The sequence below is a fragment of the Leucoraja erinacea genome, chromosome 22 (assembly GCF_028641065.1).
Source record: "Leucoraja erinacea ecotype New England chromosome 22, Leri_hhj_1, whole genome shotgun sequence".
Taxonomy (NCBI): Eukaryota; Metazoa; Chordata; class Chondrichthyes; order Rajiformes; family Rajidae; genus Leucoraja; species Leucoraja erinaceus.
In genome coordinates, this window is record NC_073398.1 from 824092 (window position 1) to 846418 (window position 22327).

At 47.0% G+C, this 22327-nt stretch overlaps 1 protein-coding gene across 1 annotated transcript in view; it reads left to right on the top strand.

The window, feature by feature from the left end:
- LOC129708029 (dynein axonemal heavy chain 3-like) overlaps window positions 1-22327 on the top strand; it is a 426708-nt gene that overhangs the window by 24845 nt on the left and 379536 nt on the right. The window contains exons 5-7 of the mRNA XM_055653570.1: window positions 2112-2226; window positions 3891-4381; window positions 18915-19047. Of these exons, the coding sequence (XP_055509545.1) occupies window positions 2112-2226; window positions 3891-4381; window positions 18915-19047 (739 nt within the window). The remainder of the gene's footprint in view (window positions 1-2111; window positions 2227-3890; window positions 4382-18914; window positions 19048-22327) is intronic.

The following is a 22327-nucleotide window of genomic DNA, read 5'->3' on the forward strand; positions in this document are numbered from 1 at the left end:
GTTTGAAATCACAGAGCTCTGAAATCTTCACGGAATCACTCACGTGACTCCGAAGTAAAATAGTAAGATTAAACGAGCTTACCAGTTTGAAGTTTGATCTGTATTTTATGAGGAGTTACGATGAAGGATTACGTGCCCTCCGCTCCCACCCTCAATAATATGGGTCAAATTCATAAACTGATGTCTCCTTGTCTTTACTTTGTTTACTTCAATAACTGTGTCTATCTGTGATTCCACACCGCTGCTTTGAAGTATGCAGCGCATGCGTGCTGAGCGGGTTCTTCACGTAATCCCTCATCGTAACTCCTCATAAAATACAGATCAAACTTCAAACTGGTAAGTTCTCATTTAATCTTACTATTATAGACCCGTTTTCCTGATATCGGTGGTGGGGGAAGATGCTGGAGTCAATTATAAAAGATGAGATAGCCGCACATTTGGATAGCAGTAACAGGATCGGTCCAAGTCAGCATGGATTTAGGAAGGGGAAATCATGCTTGACTAATCTTCTGGAAAAGTTTTTTGAGGATGTAACAAGGAAAATGGACACGGGAGAGCCAGTGGATGTAATGTACCTGGACTTTCAGAAAGCATTTGATAAGGTCCCACATAGGAGATTAGTGGGCAAAATTAGGGCACATGGTATTGGGGGTAGAGTGCTGACATGGATAGAGAAGTGGTTGGCTGACAGGAAATAAAGAGTAGGGATTAACAGGTCCCTTTCAGAATGGCAGACAGTGACTAGTGGGGTACCACATGGCTCGGTGCTGGGACCGCAGCTATTTACAATATACATTAATGATTTGGATGAAGGAATTCAAAGTAACATTAGCAAATTTGCAGATTACACAAAGCTGGGTGGCAATGTGAACTGTGAGGAGGATGCTATGAGAATGCAGGGTGACTTGGACATGTTGGGTGAGTGGGCAGATGCATGGCAGATGCAGTTTAATGTGGATAAATGTGAGGTTATCCACTTTGGTGGCAAAAACAGGAAGGCAGATTATTATCTGAATGGTGTCAAGTTGGAAAAAGGGGAAGTACAATGGGATCTGGGGATCCTTGTTCATCAGTCAATGAAAGTAAGCATGTAGGTACAGCAGGCAGTGAAGAAAGCGAATGGCATGTTGGCCTTCATGACAAGAGCAGTTGAGTATAGGAGCTAAGAGGACCTTCTGCATTGTATAGGGCCCTAGTGATTGTGTGCAGTATTGGTCCCCATATTTGAGGAAGGACATTCTTGCTATTGAGGGAGTTTACAAGGTTTACAAGGTTAATTCCCGGGATGGCGGGACAGTCATATGCTGATAGAATGGGGCGGCTGGGCTTGTACACTCTGGAATTAGAAGGATAAGAGGGGATCTCATTGAAACATATAAGATTATAAAGGGTTTGGCACTAGAGACAGGAAACATGTTCCCAATGTTGGGGGAGTCCAGAACCAGGGGCCACAGTTTAAGAATAAGGGGTAAGCCATTTAGAACAGAGATGAGGAAACATTTTTTCACATAGAGTTGTGAGTCTGTGGAATTCTCTGCCTCAGAGGGCAGTGGAGGCCGATTCTTTGGATACTTTCAAGAGAGAGCTGGATAGGGCTCTTAAAGATAGCCGAGTCAGGGGCAATGGGGAGAAGGCAGGAACAGGGTACTGATTGGGGATGATCAACCATGATCACATTGAATGGCAATGTGGCTCGAAGGGCGAATGGTCTACTCCTGCACCTATTGTCTATTGTCTATTGTCTATAACAACATTTAAAATACATATGGACAGGTGCATGACTGGGAAAGGTTTAGAGGGATATGAGGCAAATGCAGATTGGTGGGACTAATGTAGATAGAACATGTTGGTCGGTGTGGACGAACATGGTCGAAGGGCCTGTTTCCATGCTGTTTGTTCATGACTTGATGAGAGGTGTTGCAAATGTGTCAAATGCAGACAGTTGTAGGTGAGGCATCTTGGTAGGCATGGGCAAGTTGGGCCGAAGGGCCTGTTTCCTCTCTGGTTGACTGACTCTGGGTAATTCCAACTCCTCGATGTTTGTTCCAAATGAAGCAGGAGATTGTATCGTAATTGTGCAGAATGTTTACATTTATAATATTCTGCCACAGCACCATGTGAACAACCGTTGGGTGATGATCGGGGACCATCTCCCTCTCACAAACATCCGCCGCATGGATCGAAAGTTCTCAAGAGCAAAAGTTCCAGGTTGTTGCAAAACAGGAGGTATTGCTCATTTGTGACATAATCATCTCAAGAGAAAAATTGTTATTCATTGTAGAAAGGCTTGTGTAATTAGCTGTTCCAGGTGTGGACTCCTACTGTATATTGGCGAGACTAAGTGCAGGCTCGGCGATCGTTTCACTGATCACATCCGCTCAGTCCGCCTAAACCTGGCTGATCTCCCGGTTGCTCAACACTTTAACTCCCCCTCCCATTCCCACACTGACCTCTCTGTCCGGGCCCTCCTCCACTGTCAGAGTGAGGCCACACTTAAATTGGAGAGACAGCTCCTCATATTTCACGGGGATTTTTCACCCCAGCGATATGAACGTTTGCTTGTCACACTTCAAGTAACTCTTGCTTTCCCTCTCTCTCCATCCCTCCCCCACCATAGTTTTCCCACTAGTTTGACCGTCCTGTTTAAATTTTACTTTGTGTGCCTCGTTGTCACCTTCCCCCAGCTAACAATGATCTATTCAACATTTTCCTTGGACTTCCTCTCCTTTGATCTCTCGTTTTCACACTTACCTTACCATATTTCTTGTTTCCCTCTCCACTGACTCTCAGTCTGAAGAAGGGTCTCCCATTCCTTCTATCCAGAGATGCTGCCTGAAACACTGAATTACTGCAGCACTTGGAGTGTGGGAGGAAATCGAAAGATCTCAGAGATCCCCCGCAGGTCACGGGGAGAACATACAAACTTCGTACTGACAGCACCTGTAGTTGGGATCGAACCCGGGTCTCCGGTGCTGTAAGGCAGCAACTCTACCGCTGCGCCACCATGCCGCACAGTGACATTTCTCCTGCGCAGTTTGCAGCTGGGGTCTCGAGACTCCTCAAAATGGTGGCACGGTGGCACAGCAGTAGAGTTGCTGCCTTACAGTGCCAGAGACCCAGTTTTGATCCTGACTATGGGTGCTGTATGGAGTTTGTATGTTCTCCCCATGACCTGCTTAGGTTTTCTCCAGGAGCTCTAGTTTCCCCCCATGCTCCAAAGACATACAGATTTAGATAATAGACAATAGATGATAGGTGCAGGAGTAGGCCATTCGGCCCTTCGAACCAGCACCACCATTCAATGTGATCATGGTTGATCATCCACAATCATACCCCGTTCCTGCCTTCTAAGAGCTCCTTCTAACTCTTTCTTGAAAGCATCCAGAGAACCTGCCTCCACCGCCCTCTGAGGCAGAGAATTCCACAGACTCACAACTCTCTGTGTGAAAAAGTGTTTCCTCGTCTCCGTTCTAAATGGCTTACCACTTATTCTTAAACTATGGCCCCTGGTTTTGGATTCCCCCAACATCAGGAACATGTTTCCTGCCCCTAGCGTGTCTCCGGGTGGTCCAGTTTCCTCCCACGCTCCAAAGACGTACAGGCTTGTAGTTTAATTTACTTCATATTGGTGATAATTGTAAATTGTCCCTGGTGTGTGTAGGATAGTGTCAGTGTGTGGGGATCGCTGATCGGTGTGGACTCACTGTATCTCTAATGGGAGCAGGAGCATATATAATCTCAACAAATGGTCCACTATAATTTATTCAAATCAGTGCAGATTTATTAGACATAATAATTTCATTTTTCTCGAAGGTAATCTTGTTCATACACCAATGATAAAGGAGACAGGCTATTTATTGTTACACCTGTGGTTTCCCACTTTCTTGCAGATTGAGCCCGCAATGGCTGCTTCATGGAGCGCGCCATCAAGGAGATTATGAGGAGTTCTGTACAAATCTGGCAACTCAAGGAACTGAATTCTCTCCCACAAATGGAGCCTCTCCGGTGAGGATGGCGACGTTTGATGCTGAGCTCAGCGCTCCTGCCCCTGGGCCTCCCATCCAGGGGCGACTGTGCAAGCAGGGCGGTGCCCAGGCCGGCCCTGCCAAGCCTAGTCATGTCGTTAACCGGATGAAGGGGGCAAAGGTTCCCCGGGTGGCAGATGAGCAGGTGGAAGGAGGAGGCCGGAGTCAGGTAGATGGATTTGCGGATGGTCGGGAGAGCCTGCCCAGGCAAGGAGAGCAAGTGGAGGGAACGGCTGGAAGGAGACGTGACGTCTCGCCCAGTGACCGCGACCTACAAGAACCCGATCTTCACCAGCGAGCGGCTCCATACAACTCATGCAACAGTGTGGCATCTGACTGGCACCACATCAGCATGGGTGAGTCGGCCATCTTCATGTCTGCTTTATACTGTAAACACGTGATTGGTTTTAAGGTTCTTTGTTTCCAGAAATACAGCATTGAAACAGGCCATTTGGCCCAACGAGGCCAGTGATCCCCGCACACTAACACTACCCTACACACACTAGGGACAATTTACCATTATACCAGGCCAATTAGCCTACATACCTCTACATCTTTGGAGTGTGGGAGGAAACCGGAGCACTCGGAGGAAACCCATGCAGGTCACGGGGAGAACGTACAAACTCCGTACAGACAGCACCTGTAGTCCGGATCAAACCGGGGTCTCTGGCGCTGTAAGGCAGCAACTCTACTGCTGCGCCACCGTGCTCAATGGGCATAATTAGGCCATTCGGCCCATCAAGTCTAGTCCACCATTCAATCACAGCTGATCTATCTTTCCTTATCAACCCCATTCTCCTGTCTTAGACAATGGACAATAGACAATAGGTGCAGGAGGAGGCCATTCGGCTGATCATCCACAATCAGTACCCCGTTCCTGTCTTCTCCCCATGTCCCCTGAGTCCGCTATTTTTAAGAGCCCTATCTAACTCTCTCTTGAAAGCATCCAGAGAACCTGCCTCCACCGCCCTCTGACGCAGAGAATTCCACAGACTCACCACTCTCTGTGACAAAAAGTGTTTCCTCATCTCTGTTCTAAATGGCTTACTCCTTATTAGTCGGGAGAGGTAGAAACATCCCCCAACATCGGGAACATGTTTCCTGCCTGTAGCATGTTCAAACCCTTAACAATCTTATATGTAGGCCATTCAGCCCTTCGAGCCTGCACCGCCATTCAACATGATCATGGCTGATCATCCAACTCAGTATCCCGTACCTGCCTTCTCTCCATACCCCCTGATCCCCTTAGCCACAAGGGCCACATCTAACTCCCTCTTAAATATAACCAATGAACTAGCCTCAACTACCCTCTATGGCAGAGAGTTCCAGAGATTCACCACTCTCTGTGTGAAAAAAGTTCTTCTCATCTCGGTTTTAAAGGATTTCCCTCTTATCCTTAAGCTGTGACCCCTTGTCCTGGACTTCCCCAACATCGGGAACAGCCATGATTGAATGGCAGAGTAGACTTGAGGGGCAGAATGGTCTAATTCTGCTCCTATCTCTTATGATCTAATGATTTCTGGCGAGCAGAAATAGGTGGCGTTTCGGGTTGAGTCTGAGAGTCTGGGGAAATGGAAACGAGAGATATAGATGGCGATATAGAGAGATATAGGAGAAATGAATGAAAGATATGCAAAAAAGTAACAATGATAAAGGAAAGGTCATTGTTGCATAGTTATGTGAACGCACATTTCTATGGAGCAAAGGCAGAGTCCCAGTTGCTGTTTAGCCTGCCCAGTGCCAGGGTCTAGGACGTTTTGAGCAGAGGGATCTAGGTGTGCAGGCGCATAGTTCATTGAAGGTAGATAGGGTGGTCAAAAAAGCTTTGGCACATTGGCCTACATCAATCAATCTGAGTATTGAGTATAGACGTTGGCCGGTCATGCTGCAGTTGTATAAGACGTTGGTGAGGTGGCATTTAGTGTATTGTGTTCAGTTCTAGGTACTTTGTTATAGGAAAGATGTTGTCAAGCTGGAAAAAGTGGCAAGAAGATTTACTAGGATGTTGCCAGGACTCAAGGGTCTGAACTGTAGGGCTAGTACTCTATTCCCTGGAGCGCAGGAAGATGAGGGGTGATCTTATAGAGGTGTATGAAATCATGAGAGGAATAGATCTCTTGCCTATGTAGGGGAATCGTGAACAAGAGGACATAGGTTGAAGGTGAGGGGGGAAAGATTTAATAGGAACCTGAGGGGCAACTTTTTCACACAAAGGGTGACGTGTTATGAAACAGTTCGACAGGTACATGGATAGGACAAGTTTAGAGGGATATGGGCCAAGCGCAGGCAGGATATGTTGGTCGGTATGGGCAAGTTGGGCCGATGGGCAAGTTTCCACGCTGTATCACTCTGACCCTCCTGAGCTGGAGAAAACCTTGGAATGGGAGAGGATGGGGTGGATCCGATTATCTTAGTCCCTGCCAGCACTTGTATGATCAGCCATGATCACATTGAATGGTGATGCTGGCTCGAAGGACCAAATGGCCTACTCCTGCACCTATTGTCCATTGTCTATTGTCCATTGTATTATTGGGGAGAGGAGAAAGAGGTTTTATTGTGTGATGTCGAGCAGCTTTGGACAATGTTGGAAAGCAGAGCCACAAGGACGATAATGTCTGGATTATTACCTCAAGCAAGTGGGAGGAGTAGGATCCCATCCCTGGAGCACTGAAGCTGGCCTTGGCAAACGAGGGAGCTGCTCAGCCTGGAATTGTCTGCTGGCACCATTACCACCCAGGGAATCACATGACGGAGACTGGGCTTCAACTCAATAGGCAGGGTGGGGAAAATAGGCAAGTGGTCTAGTCAGTGGGAATAACATGAATCATCTTTAGTGCACGATAGATTGCAGTGAAGATAGACTGAGGGTCTCCAATGAGGTAGATAGCAGCTCAGGACTGCTCTCTCAACAACAAGAGATCAGTCCTGAGCTACTTCAAGTAACCCTTGCTTTCCCTCTCACTCCATTCTTCCACTTCCTGGTTCCCCGACCAGTCTGACTGTCCTCCTGATTAAATATTACATTGTGTGCCTCGTTGTCACCTTATAACAATGATCTATTGTACATCTTCCTTGATCGCCATCCCCTTTGATGTCTTGTTTTCACACTTTACCCTTCCATGTCTCTGTGTCTCCCTCTCCCTTGACTCTCAGGCTGAAGAAGCATCTCAACCCGAACGTTACCCATTCCTTCTCTCCAGAGATGCTGCCTGTCCAACTGAGTTACTCCAGCATCTTATGTCTATCTTTGATGTAAACCAGTTCCTTCCCACGCACTAGTGTCTACCTCATTGGAGACCCTCGGAATATCTTTGATTGGACTTTACTGGACTGTATCTTGCATTAAACATTGTTCACAGTATTCCCTTTATCATGTATCTGTACACTGTGGACGGCTCGATTGGAATCATGTATCGTCTTTCTGGTGAGCACACGACAAAAGCTTTCCACTGTACCTCGGTACACGTGACAATAAACTAAACTGATGAGGAGTTGAATGAATCTAAAAGATGAGAAAGCAGAGGCTCGCCAGAGGTAGTGAATGGGTTTAGCTTAGTTTAGTTTTGAGATACAGTGTGGAAACAGACCACTCGGCCCACTGGTGATTCCCGCACACTAACCCTATGCTACTAAGGACAATTTACATTCTTTATACCAAGCCAATTAACCTATAAACCTGTACGTCTTTGGAGTGTGGGGGGAAACCGAAGATCTCGGAGAAAACCCACACAGTCACGGGGAGATTGTAAAAATTCCGTACAGACAGCACCTGTAGTCGGGATCTAACCCAGATCCTCGGTGCTGCAAGCGCTGTAAGGCAGCAACTCTATCTCTGCGCCACTGTGCCGCCCCTAATGAGAGGTTAATGAGAACCAACGTTAGAAAATACAAGCAAAAGTATGTGATAGAAAATGGAGCTAGAGTTAAGAATCAATTGACAACATTCCAACCCCAAGGCCCTTTGTCTGAATGCACACAGGCATGTGAAACGAGATACATGAGTTGGCAGCACAAATAGAAATAATTCAGGTTGATTTAAAAGGCATTACTGAGACGTGGTAACAGGGTGACCAGCACGGCAAGCTCAACATTCCAGATATTTAATATTCCAAAGGCAAAACGCAAACCATACAGGAAGGACCAGCTCTTTCAGGTAGCTGTCTATTGCTCAAGAACCTTCAAATGCTACAAACTAGCAGAATGAGGGGGTCCCCATTGAAAGTTCCCAAATAGTGAAAGGTCTGGATAAAGTGGATGTCATGTGTCCACTAGTGGGAGAGGCTAGGACCAGAGACCATAGCCTCAGAATAAAAGGACGTACCTTTAGAAAGGAGATGAGGAGGAATTTCTTTAGTCATTGGGTGGTGAATCTGTGGAATTCTTTGCCATAGACAGCTGTGGAGATCAAGTCAATGGATATTTTTAAGGTAGAGATTGATAGATTCTTGATCAGTACAGGTGTCAGGGGTTATGGGGAGAGGGCAGTAGAATGGGGATGAGAGGGAGAGATAGATCAGCTATGATTGAATTGTGGAGTAGACTTGATGGGCCAAAGGGCCTCATTCTGCTCCTAGAACTTATGAACTATGAACAGACTGCAAAAAGCAAAAAGGAGCTCAGCAGGTCAGACAGCATCTGCGGAGGGAAATGGAGAGATGCCATTCCGTACTGAAGAGTTTATTAATTTATTGTATTATTGTTCATTGTATATTTATTTGTTGTTATGTTAATGCACCCGTCGTTGTTGCATACCAAATGCTTATGTCAAGAGGGAGTTAGATTTGGCTCTTAGGGCTAAAGGAATCAAGGGATATGGAGAGAAAGCAGGAACTGGGCACTGTTTCTGGATGATCAGCCATGATCATATTGAATGGCGGTGTTGGCTTGAAGGGCCGAATGGCCTGTTCCTGCCCCTATTTTCTATGTTTCTATGTCAAACATGTTATGCTTTTGAGTTTTGAGTTCTTCTAGCAGTTTGTTTACTCGTAAAGGAAAGGGAGTTGGCTCGCTTGGTCTATCAAAGTAGGTAGCAGGGCAATGGCGAGCTGTTAGTAAGTGCAGTGGGTTGTGATGTGGACTCGGTTTCAGTAGAATTGAGGAATAGCAGGGGAAACAAGACAGAGGTAGGAATGATCTACAGGCCCTCAAGTGTTGTACCTTGACTTCTAAACTGGGAAAAGGAACTAACATCAACTATTGTGTAGGATGGAGCTGCAGATGTTGGTTTACACTGAAGATACACAGGGTAGGTACAGCAGTGCAGCGATACAGTTGCTGCCTTACAGCGCCAGAGGCCCGGGTTCGAGCCTGACTACGGGTGCTGTCTGTACGGAGCTTGTACGTTCTCCCCGTGACCTGCGTGGGTTTTCTCAGAGATCTTCACTTTACTCCCGCACTCCAAAGACGTACAGATTTGAGGGTTAATTGGCTTGGTGTGAATGCAAACTTGTCCCTAGTGTGTGTAGGGTAGTGTTAGCGTGCAGGGATCACTGGTCGGCGCGGACTCAGTGGGCTGAAGGGCTTGTTTCCGCACTATATCTCTAAACTAAATGAAACAAAACTAAAAAAATGCCGGAGTAACTCAGTGGGACAAGCAGCATCTCTGGAGAAAAGGAATAGGTGACGTTTTAGATCGAAACCCTCGTTCAGACTGAGGGACTGAGCTCAATCTGATGAAGGGTCTCAACCCAGAACATCACCTATTCCTTTTCTCCAGAGATGCTGCCTGAGCCACTGAGGTACTCCAGCATCCGTGTCAAAAATCAACTGTTGATTATTGTTATATATTACAGCTTCAGCATGTAGATAGAAACAAGCACAGGTTTCCAGTACACGCTGTTGCCAGTGTGGGTCTTCTTCATTTTACACAAGTACACTGCGCATACTCACACATATTCATCAGACTGAGAAGATATTGAATATATCACATGATGCAAATCAAACTCATGGAGTATAAAAGTTGGGATGTAATGTTAAAATTGTACAAGGCATTGGTGAGGCCAATTCTGGAGTATGGTGTACAATTTTGGTCGCCTAATTATAGGAAGGATGTCAACAAAATAGAGAGAGTACAGAGGAGATTTACAGGAATGTTGCCTGGGTTTCAGCAACTAAGTTACAGAGAAAGGTTGAACAAGTTACGGCTTTATTCTTTGGAGCGCAGAAGGTTAAGGGGGGACTTGATAGAGGTTTTTTAAATGATGAGAGGGATAGACAGAGGTGACGTGGAAAAGCTTTTCCCACTGAGAGTAGGGAAGATTCAAACAAGGGGAGATGACTTGAGAATTAAGGGACTGAAGTTTAGGGGTAACATGAGGGGGAACTTCTTTACTCAGCGAGTGGTGGCTGTGTGGAATGAGCTTCCAGTGAAGGTGGTGGAGGCAGGTTTGTTTTTATCATTTAAAAATAAATTGGATAGTTATATGGATGGGAAGGGAATGGAAGGTTATGGTCTGAGCGCAGGTATATGGGACTAGGGGAGAATATGTGTTCAGCACGGACTAGAAGGGTCGAGATGGCCTGTTTCCGTGCTGCAATTGTTATATGGTTATTATATTATAAACCATTCTAGTCCACAGTGCTTAAACTTACAGTTACCATTATATACGCTACACTGCTCACCCTTGAGAAAGTAAAATAACATGTAAATTAAACAAACAAAAACATTTAATAAATGTAACCTGGCATTACTGGTAAATGTAATGTTTACGCACTCTTTCTGATCTCCCGGATGGTTTAGCGGGTGTGTCAGGTTGTGGTTCTAAAGGAGAGTCAAGTTCAGGATCATTTAGCTTAAAGATGCTGTCTGGGCTGCCACGTGACCAACTAGAGGCTAACCATAAGACACACACCCGGGCTGATCAACCTGCGGTGGGCCTGCCTCGACCAAGGGTGTCTTGTGATAAAAGGCCGAAACACCCAGTGATGTTGAGGTACACAACTGAAGATGTATCTGATTGGTAGCAAAACCACCTAGTGGCCACCCCCAAGAATACCGAGTGTCAGTTGTGGTGAAGAACCTTAGGGATTGTAACATCCAGTCCTGCTAATCAATTTAAAATGTCTCTACTTTCTTTGGAGATTCTGCTCTGACATCTGAACTTGGAATAATACCCAAGTCTGACAGATCTGCTTCTTCGGCTATGCTTTGCTCTTGTTCATCCCTTGCTGGGATCATATAGTTTGTGTGCACACTTCTAATAAGTCCTCCAATTTCTATCAAGTGCCTCCAGGTACCACACACTTCAACTACTGTTCCCACCTGCCATTTGTTTACTTTGTAACACAACCCTAATCATGTGTATTGAACCTACTTTCCTTTTGACTAACACCCTGAGTATAGAAGTTGGGATGTAATGTTAAAAATGTACAAGGCATTGGTGAGGCCAATTCTGGAGTATGGTGTACAATTTTGGTTGCCTAATTATAGGAAGGATGTCAACAAAATAGAGAGTACAGAGGAGATTTACTAGAATGTTGCCTGGGTTTCAGCAACTAAGTTACAGAGAAAGGTTGAACAAGTTAGGGCTTTATTCTTTGGAGCGCAGAAGGTTAAGGGGGGACTTTAAAATGATGAGAGGGATAGACAGAGTTGACGTGGATAAGCTTTTCCCACTGAGAGTAGGGAAGATTCAAACAAGAGGACATGATGAGAATTAAGGGACAGAAGTTTAGGGGTAACATGAGGGGGAAATTCTTTACTCAGAGAGTGGTAGCTGTGTGGAATGAGCTTCCAGTGAAGGTGGTGGAGGCAGGTTCGATTTTATAATTTAAAAATAAATTGGATAGTTATATGGACGGGAAAGGAATGGAGGGTTATGGTCTGAGCGCAGGTAGATGCGACTAGGGGAGAATACGTGTTCGGCACGGACTAGAAGGGCTGATATGGCCTGTTTCCGTGCTGTAATTGTTATATGGTTATATGGTTAAAATGATGTTTCTGATCAGATTGTTTGCATTCAACCTTAGGAGATAGGTTAGGTAGAACCAAACTCAGTGGTATCAAGCATAGTTCTGAACCTTCTTTTAATGAAAAGTTCAGCTGGCGTATGCCCTGTGGTAGTTTGTGGCATGGTACGATATTTCAATAAGAAACTAGCTAGCCGCCGTGACATACTGAATTTTGAATTCCCTTCAAGAACTTGTTTCTTGGGAGATCCTTTGACTATCCTGACTGACCTTTTGGCTGCGCCGTTAGATGCCGGATGGTAAGTTGGCACTAAGGCATCCATGACACACAAAGATAGACCGCAATGTGTCTATTGTTCTTACTGTTGTTGTGTTTGTACCCTTATGTTCCACCTCAATCCACTTTGAGTGGCTATCGACCAAAACATGGAAATTATTCTTAGAATAAAGGGGAGGTCATTTAAGTCTGAGGTGAGAAAAAACTTTTTCACCCAGAGAGTTGTGAATTTATGGAATTCCCTGCCACAGAGGGCAGTGGAGGCCAAGTCACTGGATGGATTTAAGAGAAAGTTAGATAGAGCTCTAGGGGCTAGTGGAGTCAAGGGATATGGGGAGAAGGCAGGCATGGGTTATTGATAGGGGACAATGGCCACCTCTTGCACCTATTTTCCATGTTTCTATGCATATTCTGTGTTCACAAAAATTCACATGAACTCTCTGAAAAGGTCTTGTAGGTCAAGACCATGTTTGCAAAGGGGTTTGGGCAGGCCTACTTCTACAACTCTGGCAGGTGCTACATTTGCTTGCCATTGCTTCTATGTCATTGTCCAATCCTGGCCAATACATGCAACCTCTGGCTGTAGACTTCATTCTCACAATACCTGAGTGTTCACAAGGGAATTCTTTAAGTAACCTTTGTCTTGAACAATTGGGTACTACTACTCTGTGACCCCATTTAATACACCCTTGCCCACATGACAGTTTGTGTTGTCTATTGTGATAAGGTTTTAGTTCATTAATACTTGGTTTTATTTCTGACCATCCACACAAAGCTGCTGCTGTTACTGGAAAGTCATTGTCCACTGCTTCTGTGACGTCGATAGCACCTTAAGTGCCCACATCTGATTCTTCGTGAGGCAAACGCGCCAATGCATCAGCGATAGCATTATATTTTGAGCTGTAAAGAGCCCCGGTTTTCAAGGGAAATTGGACACTTGGTTCGGAAAAAGAGGGAGATCTACAATAATTATAGGCAGCATGGAGTAAATGAGGTGCTTGAGGAGTATAAAGAATATAAAAAGAATCTTAAGAAAGAAATTAGAAAAGCTAAAAGAAGATATGAGGTTGCTTTGGCAAGTAAGGTAAAAGTAAATCCGAAGGGTTTCTACCGCTATATTAATAGCAAAAGGATAACGAGGGATAAAATTGGTCCATTAGAGAGTCAGAGTGGACAACTATCTGCAGAGCCAAAAGAGATGGGGGAGATATTGAACAGTTTCTTTTCTTCGGTATTCACCAAGGAGAAGGATATTGAATTATGTGAGGTAAGGGAAACAAGTAGAGTAGCTATGGAAACTATGAGGATCAAAGAAGAGGAAGTACTGACATTTTTGAGAAATATAAAAGTGGATAAGTCTCCAGGTCCGGACAGGATATTCCCTAGGACATTGAGGGAAGTTAGTGTAGAAATAGCAGGGGCTATGGCAGAAATATTTCAAATGTCATTAGAAACGGGAATAGTGCCGGAGGATTGGCATACTGCGCATGTTGTTCCATTGTTTAAAAAGGGGTCTAAGAGTAAACCTAGCAATTATAGACCTGTTAGTTTGACGTCAGTGGTGGGAAAATTAATGGAAAGAATACTTAGAGATAATATATATAAGCATCTGGATAAACAGGGTACGATTAGGAACAGTCAACATGGATTTGTGCCTGGAAGGTCATGTTTGACTAATCTTCTTGAATTTTTTGAAGATGTTACCCAGGAAATTGACGAGGGTAAAGCAGTGGATGTTGTGTATATGGACTTCAGTAAGGCCTTTGACAAGGTTCCTCATGGAAGGTTGGTTAAGAAGGTTCAATGGTTGGGTATTAATGGTGGAGTAGCAAGATGGATTCAACAGTGGCTGAATGGGAGATGCCAGAGAGTAATGGTGGATGGTTGTTTGTCAGGTTGGAGGCCAGTGACGAGTGGGGTGCCACAGGGATCTGTGTTGGGTCCACTGTTGTTTGTCATGTACATCAATGATCTGGATGATGGTGTGGTAAATTGGATTAGTAAGTATGCAGATGATACTAAGATATGTGGGGTTGCGGGTAATGAAGTAGAGTTTCAAAGTCTACAGAGAGATGTATGCCAGTTGGAAGAGTGGGCTGAAAGATGGCAGATGGAGTTTAATGCTGATAAGTGTGAGGTGCTACATCTTGGCAGGACAAATCAAAATAGGACGTACATGGTAAATGGTAGGGAATTGAAGAATGTAGGTGAACAGAGGGATCTGGGAATAACTGTGCACAGTTCCCTGAAAGTGGAATCTCATGTAGATAGGGTGATAAAGAAAGCTTTTGGTGTGCTGGCCTTTATAAATCAGAGCATTGAGTATAGAAGTTGGGATGTAATGTTAAAATTGTACAAGGCATTGGTGAGGCCAATTCTGGAGTATGGTGTACAATTTTGGTCACCTAATTATAGGAAGGATGTCAACAAAAATAGAGAGAGTACAGAGGAGATTTACTAGAATGTTGCCTGGGTTTCAGCAACTAAGTTACAGAGATAGGTTGAATAAGTTAGGTCTTTATTCTCTGGAGCGCAGAAGGTTAAGGGGGGACCTGATAGAGGTCTTTAAAATGATGAGAGGGATAGGCAGAGTTGACGTGGAAAAGCTTTTCCCACTGAGAGTAGGGAAGATTCAAACAAGGGGACATGACATGAGAATTAAGGGACAGAAGTTTAGGGATAACATGAGGGGGAACTTCTTTACTCAGAGAGTGGTAGCTGTGTGGAATGAGCTTCCAGTGAAGGTGGTGGAGGCAGGTTCGTTTTTATCATTTAATAATAAATTGGATAGTTACATGGATGGGAAGGGAATGGAGGGTTATGGTGTGAGCGCAGGTATATGGGACTAGGGGAGATTATGTGTTCGGCACGGACTAGAAGGGTCGAGATGGCCTGTTTCCGTGCTGTAATTGTTATATGGTTATATGTATGACTCAATGCTGTAGTCATACTGTGACAGGAGAAGTGCCCAGCGCTGCATCCTCGAGGCTGCCATTGGAGGTATTGCTGACTGAGGATCAAGAATAGCAGGAAGTGGCTTATGATCAGTAACCAGCGTGAATTTCCTCCCCAACAGATACTGATGGAATTTCTTGATCCCAAAGATGGTACCAAGGGCTTATTTCTCGATTAGTGCATAATTACGCTCACTCTTGGTAATTGTGCATGATGCAAATGCTGTCGGCTTTTTTTGTCCATGTTTCATTACATGTGAAATCACAGCTCCTACCCCACGTCTAGACGCATCACAAGCTAACTTTAACTCACGATTTGTATCGGAGTGAACAAGTAATGCATCACTGGTCAAACTCTTCCTACATGCAGCAGAAGCATTTTGTTGCTCTTTGGACCATTCCCATTTTTTATCCTTGTTCAACAACTTGTGAAGAGGAGCTAGCTTTGTTGCTAACTCGGTTAAGAAGCGTGAGTGATACTGTACCATATCCAGGAAAGAGCGGAGTTGAGACACATTCTGTGGCTTTGGTGCATTTGCAATAGCTTCAATCTTTTCCTTCACTTGTTGTAGTCCATGTTGATTCACTGTCAAACCAACGTACACTAATTTGGTCTGTAAGAATGCACATTTACTTCTTTTCAATGTAATATTGTGATCATCAAGCCATTTCAACACTTCACAGTGTATCTCTAGATTCTCCACCTCAGTAACAATTGCAATCAGCAAGTCATCTTGATTGCTCAAACAATGTGATGTTCCTTGCAGAATCTTGCCCATTGTAGCTTGGGAGATTTGTGGTGTTGGCTTCACACCATAGGGTAGTTTTGTGTAGGAATACAGCCCCATGTGTGTATTGTGAGGTATTGCTAGCTCTTACGATCAACATTTAGCTGAGCATATGCACGTGACAGATCTAGCTTAGCGAATACCTTGGAACCAGCAGGTTCAGCGTATAAATCTTGTGAGGTTGGGAGTTGATACTGTTCATCATCTACTGCCTGGTTGATGGTCACTTTTTTGTCTCCTCACAATCTCACTGTGTTGTCCGCTGTCGGAACCACTACTATTGGAGGAGCCCAATCACTGCGATCTGTTTTAACGAGTGCACCGTTTTGTTCCAACTGTTTGATTTCAGCTTCCACTTTACTTTACAGTGAATATGTCATTGGCCGCGGTCTACAGTAGACGGATTCCACATCGGGTCAAATCCTGATGTGTGCTTGCTCACCCTTTATGCCATCATAGCTGTCATTGAACATAGCATGATGTTTCTGCAACAACTGATCCAGTTGTGTTTATGCTTCGACTTGGAATGCAGATTTCCAGTCCAGTTTCAGTAAGCAGAGCCAATTTCTGCCCATCAACATTGGCCTATTGACATAACGTGCAACAACTGTTGGCAATTTAAGTCTTGCCTTTGTGTTGTACATCACAAACTAACTCTCCACACTTCTCCAACACTTCTCCAGAGTACGTTTTCAGCTGAGCGTTTGTTTCTGTGATGGGCATATTGCTAAACTTGGATTCATAGATGTCTTTGCTTATAGTGCAATCCGGCAACCACCGCATCGCAACTGGCTTCGACTAAAAAATTACCGATTTTTAAAACAGCAACCTATTTTTAGTTGCAGCCGGTTTTGATTTTTTTAAATAAACGCCGGAACATAGAAGAAACGGAAACCACAGTCCCGCCACCCTGGAGAGGCAGGGCCACCCTGCAGGAGATCCTGAGGGGCCATCCTGAGGCCTGGAACCCTGTCACCCTGCCATCCTGAGGGGGCCATCCTGTCAGGCAGGCCATCCTGCAGGAGTCAGGGGGTCACCCTGCCATCCTGTCACCCTGCCATCCTGCCACCCTGCCACCCTGCCACCCTGCCACCCTGCCATCCTGTCACCCTGTCACCCTGCCACCCTGCCACCCTGCCATCCTGCCATCCTGCCACCCTGCCACCCTGCCATCCTGCCTGAAGGGTGGGGGGAGAAAGGGGGGCAACCCCTGCACCAAGACTGAGGTGGGAGAAGCTAGTCAGTATAAGAAGATAGGGGGTGGAGAGGCAGGGACCAGCAGGAGAGGGGGGGGAGGGGCAGGGACCAGCAGGAGAGGGGGTGGAGAGGCAGGGGACCAGCAGGAGGAGGGGGGGGTGGAGAGGCAGGGGGGGCAGGGGAGGGGGGTGGAGAGGCAGGGACCAGCAGGAGAGGGGGGTGGAGAGGGCAGGGACCAGCAGGAGAGGGGGGTGGAGAGGCAGGGACCAGCAGGAGAGGGGGGTGGAGGGGCAGGGACCAGCAGGAGATAGATAGATAGACCATGGAGAGGTGATGGATGAGGGGCACTGAGCGAGGTTGGGGAGGGGAAGATTTGTGTCGGGGGGAACTGCAGATGCTGGTTTACATCGAAGATAGACACACAATGCTGGAGTAACTCAGGCAGGCAACATCTCTAGAGAAAAGGAATAGGTGACGTTTCGGGTGGAGAAGAGGTAGGATTGGGAGATAGAGGCAGGTGAATGATAGGTGGAAGGAGACAAGGCAATAAAGAAGGTAGATGGAGCCAGGTGTGGGGGAGAGGAGGATGAAGGTGGAGACAGTTGCTGGAAGATGATAGGCAGGAGAACAAGGGTCCACAGTGCTGGAAACCGATATGTAAGGAAGGTGAAAATGACCAAGAGGGCACAACATGCTGCAGTAACTGGACAGCACAGTGGAGCAGCGGTAGAGTTGATGTCTTACAGTGCCAGAGACCCGGGTTCAAAGAAGGGTCATGACCTGAAAGGTCACCTATCCATGTTCTCCAGAGATGCTGCCTGACTTGCTGAGTTTAGTATTTTGGATTTAGTTTGGTTACAGCGCACGCAACTCCCTTCGCCAGCACGATCCTACACACACTAGACACAATTTACAATCTATTCTGAAGCCAATTAACCTACAAACCTGTACGTCTTTTTATTGAGGGAGGAAACTGGGGCAATCGGAGAAAACCCACGCAGGTCACGGGGAGAACGTACAAACTTCGTACAGACAGCACCTGTAGTCAGGATGGAACCCGGGTCTCTGGCACTGTAAGGCAGCAACTCTACCACTGCGCCACTGTGCTGTCCAGTTACTCCAGCATGTTGTGCCCTCTTGGTCATTTGCTTTTCCAAATGCAAATAACTACATGAATTGTCAAATAATTCATAATGTCGGCATGTGAACTGTGGTAGGACTGACACACAAAGTGTATCCATTCATTGTTAGTGTCTTCACTTCTGCATCAGTTCATGTGGTGCAATACATCTTCTTTAACACTTGTCGAGTTTCATCACATCATTGATTAATTTCACTTAGCTCCAGTATCTCACTGCTTGTCCTTCAAGACACAGATGGAAGTGAGCTACTTTCAATCAAGACCTCCCACGCACCATCCTACCTCTATTAGTTAGTTTCGAGATACAGCACGGAATCTGGCCCTTCGGCCAACAAGTCCGTGCTGACCAGTGGTCCCTGCACTTTAATACTGTCCTACACACACTGGGGACAATTTACACTTATACAAAGCCAATTAACCTACAAACCTGAATGTCTTTGGAGCGTGAGGGGAAACTAGAGCTCCCGGAGAAAACCCACGCAGGTCACGGGGAGAAGGTACAAACTCCGTACATACAACACCCACAGTCGGGATGGAACCCGGGTCTCTGGAGCTGTAAGGCAGCAACTCTACCGCTGTGCCACTGTGCTGCCCTAAACACCCTTCCTGTTTTATATTCTCTAGAATTCTCAGATGAAGATTATACCTTGCACGATGAAGCTACAAGTGCAGCTCTCAGTGTCTATTTCCCAGCAGCAAGACATTCCACACACGGCTTATCAAGACCAGCTACTCCGAATGAAGATCAACTACACAGGTATGTTTAGTGTGTGTACATGAAGCTGATTGTTAGTGTGGGTCTGAGTGTAGCTTTTAACACACATGTGCTTGCTGTAAAAATTGCAACATCAGATAAGGCTGGAATCATTTATAAGCTTGGATTTTATTTAAACTGATGATAGACACAAAATGCTGGAGTAACTCAGCGAGGCAGGCAACATCTCTGGAGAAAACAAGATGGTTGATGTCACAACGCACAGGTATTTTACCTGGTGAGACGCAGGAGGAGCCGGGCCCGGAATCACCCCACAGAGCCCGAAGCCTCCAAGTGGCGCAACTAGTCCCTCGGAACAGTTCTCCGGAGAAGGTTCCAGTCAGATGGCCTCAGGCCTGCAAGACGGCAGCCTGGCATCAGTTTGACGAGGACGTTGACAAGGTGCTAGAAGCAACTGCGAAGGGAGAGGTGGACGGAAGGCTGCGGTCGATGACAACAATCATCATCAGCCTAGCTGTGGAAAGGTTTGGAGAAGTGGAGAAGAAGCTGGCCAGAACACCTTTCACCATGAACCAACGAGCAACGAAGATCCACAAGATCCGGCAGGAGCTGAAGTCCCTCAAGAAGCAGAATAAAGGGGCCAGGGAAGAGCAACATCCCCCCCTTGGCTGAGCCGCGAACCATCCTGAGGAAGAAGCTGATGACCCACCGTAGAGCTGAGTGGCACCAAAGACACCGGAAGGAAAGAGCCAGGAAGCGAGGAGCATCCTTCATAGCCAACCCCTTCGGCTTCACCAAACAACTACTCGTGCAGAAGCGCAGTGGGGGTTTGGCTTGCTCTAAGGAGGAGATCGACCGGCACATCCAGATGACCTACAGTGACCCCGTCAGGCAGCAGGAGCTGGGCCAGTGCAACATCCTGATAAAACCACCACAAGGAGTTTGATAGTCGAGAGCCACTCCTGAAAGAGGTCCAGGACGTTGTGAAGAGAGGAAGAGATGGCTCAGTCCCTGGCCCGAGCGGAGCCCTCTACAGGGTCTACAAGAACTGCCCCTTGTTACTGAAACGGCTGTGGAAGATCCTGAAAGTCATCTGGAGGGGAGGAAAAGTGGGGCAGCAGTGGCGATTCGCTGAAGGAGTCTGGATCCCAAAGGAGGAAGATTCCAAGAAGATCGATCAGTTCAGAATCATCTCCCTGCTAAGTGTTGAAGGCAAGATCTTCTTCAGCATAGTGGAGAGGCGGCTGACCAACTTCCTCTCCAGCAATGGTTACATCGACAGCTCAGTTCAAAACGGAGGCGTATCTGGAGTGCCGGGGTGTCTAGAGCACACGGGAGTGGTGACCCAGTTCATCAGAGACGCCAGGGAGAACAAGGGAGACCTGACAGTGCTCTGGCTTGACCTGGTCAACGCCTACTGCTCCATCCCGCACAAGCTGATCCAGACAGTCATGGCCAAGCATCATGTGCCCCGTGGGGCCAAGTGGCAGATCTCATCCTGGACTATTACAACCAGTTCAGCATGAGAGTCTCATCAGGGTCAGTAACATCAGAGTGGCACAGACTGGAGGTTGGGGTCATCACAGGCTGTACCATCTCTGTGATCCTTGTTGCCTTGGCGATGAACATGATCGTCAAGTCTGCTGAGCCAGAGTGCCGGGGCCCTCGGACCAAGTCAGGAATGAGCCAACCACCAATCAGAGCCTTCATGGACGACCTGACTGTCACCACTGAGTCAGTGCCAGGAGGCAGGTGGATCCTGCAGGGGTTGGAGAAACTGATTGGATGGGCAAGGATGAGGTTTAAGCCAGGAAAATCAAGGTCACTGGTGCTGAAGAAGGGCAAAGTCATGGACAGGTTCCGCTTCAGCATCGAAGGGTCACCAATCCCAACTGTCTCCAAAAGGCCAGTGAAGAGTCTTGGCAAGGTGTTCAACAGCAGCCTGAAGGATACAGCATCTGTCCAGGCAACCTGTCAGGAGCTGGAGAGCTGGTTGAGAGCAGTGGACCGGTCAGGGCTTCCCGGCAAGTTCAAGGCATGGATTTACCAGCATGGTATCCTGCCAAGGATACTCTGGCCACTGCTTGTCTACGAAGTCCCAATATCCATCGTAGAGAGATTGGAGAGGAAAGTCAGCAGCTTTCTCAGGAGGTGGCTGGGACTGCCCAGGAGCCTTAGCAGCATCGCCCTTTACGGAAATAACATCATGCTCCAGCTGCCCCTGAAGTCCCTGGAGGAGGAGTTCAAGGTGACTCAGGCCAGAGAGGTGATGCTGTACAGGGACTCCAGCGACCCCAAGGTGGCTCAAGCAGGGGTGGAGGTGAAAATTGGGAGGAAGTGGAGAGCCGGCAAAGCCGTGCTGCAAGCAGAGTCCCGGATACGCCACACAGTCCTGGTGGGAGCAGTGACTCGGGGAAGAGCTGGCCTGGGAATCTTCCCATCTCCCCAGTTTGACAAGGCCAAGGGGAAGGAGAGGCGCAGGCTGGTCCAGGAGGAAGAGAGGGCAGTGGTGGAGGAGGAGAGGTCTACCAGAGCAGTTGGATTGAGGCAGCAGGGAGCCTGGACAAGGTGGGAGCAGGCCATGGACCGAAAAGTCACATGGACTGAGCTCTGGCAGGCTGAACCACAGCGCATCAAGTTCCTGGTCCAGGCAGTGTATGATGTCCTGCCCAGCCCATCGAACCTCTTCATCTGGGGCAAAGCGGAATCTCCAGATTGCCCGCAATGCTCAGGCAAGGGGACGTTGGAACACATCCTGAGCTGTTGCCGGTACACATGGCGTCACGACCAGGTTCTCAAACCCATTGCAGAAGCCATCAGCATGGGAATCAGCAGCTGTAGACGAGAACGTCCCACCACCCAGATGATCACCTCCGTGAAGGCCGGAGTGCAGCTGCCAAGAACCACAGCAGCCAAGAATCAGTCAGGAATCCTGGCGACTGCGCAGGACTGGCAGCTTTCCATAGACCTGGTGAAACAGCTGAGGTTCCCACGGCACATTGCCACGACCACCCTGAGGCCAGATACCCTACTGGTCTCAGAGGCGACCAAAAACATCGTCTTGTTGGAATTGACAGTGCCGTGGGAGGACCGTCTGGAGGAGGCCCATGAGAGGAAGATGGCCAAATATGAAGAACTCACCATAGACTGCCGCAAGCAGGGCTGGAAGGCAAGGTGTATGCCCATCGAGGTTGGCTGCAGAGGTATTGCAGGGCAATCGCTCTACAAAGCCTTGAGTGGACTGGGCATCAACGGAGTGGCGAGGAGAAGGGCCATCAAGAACATCACAGAGGCAGCGGAGAAGGCCTCGAGATGGCTCTGG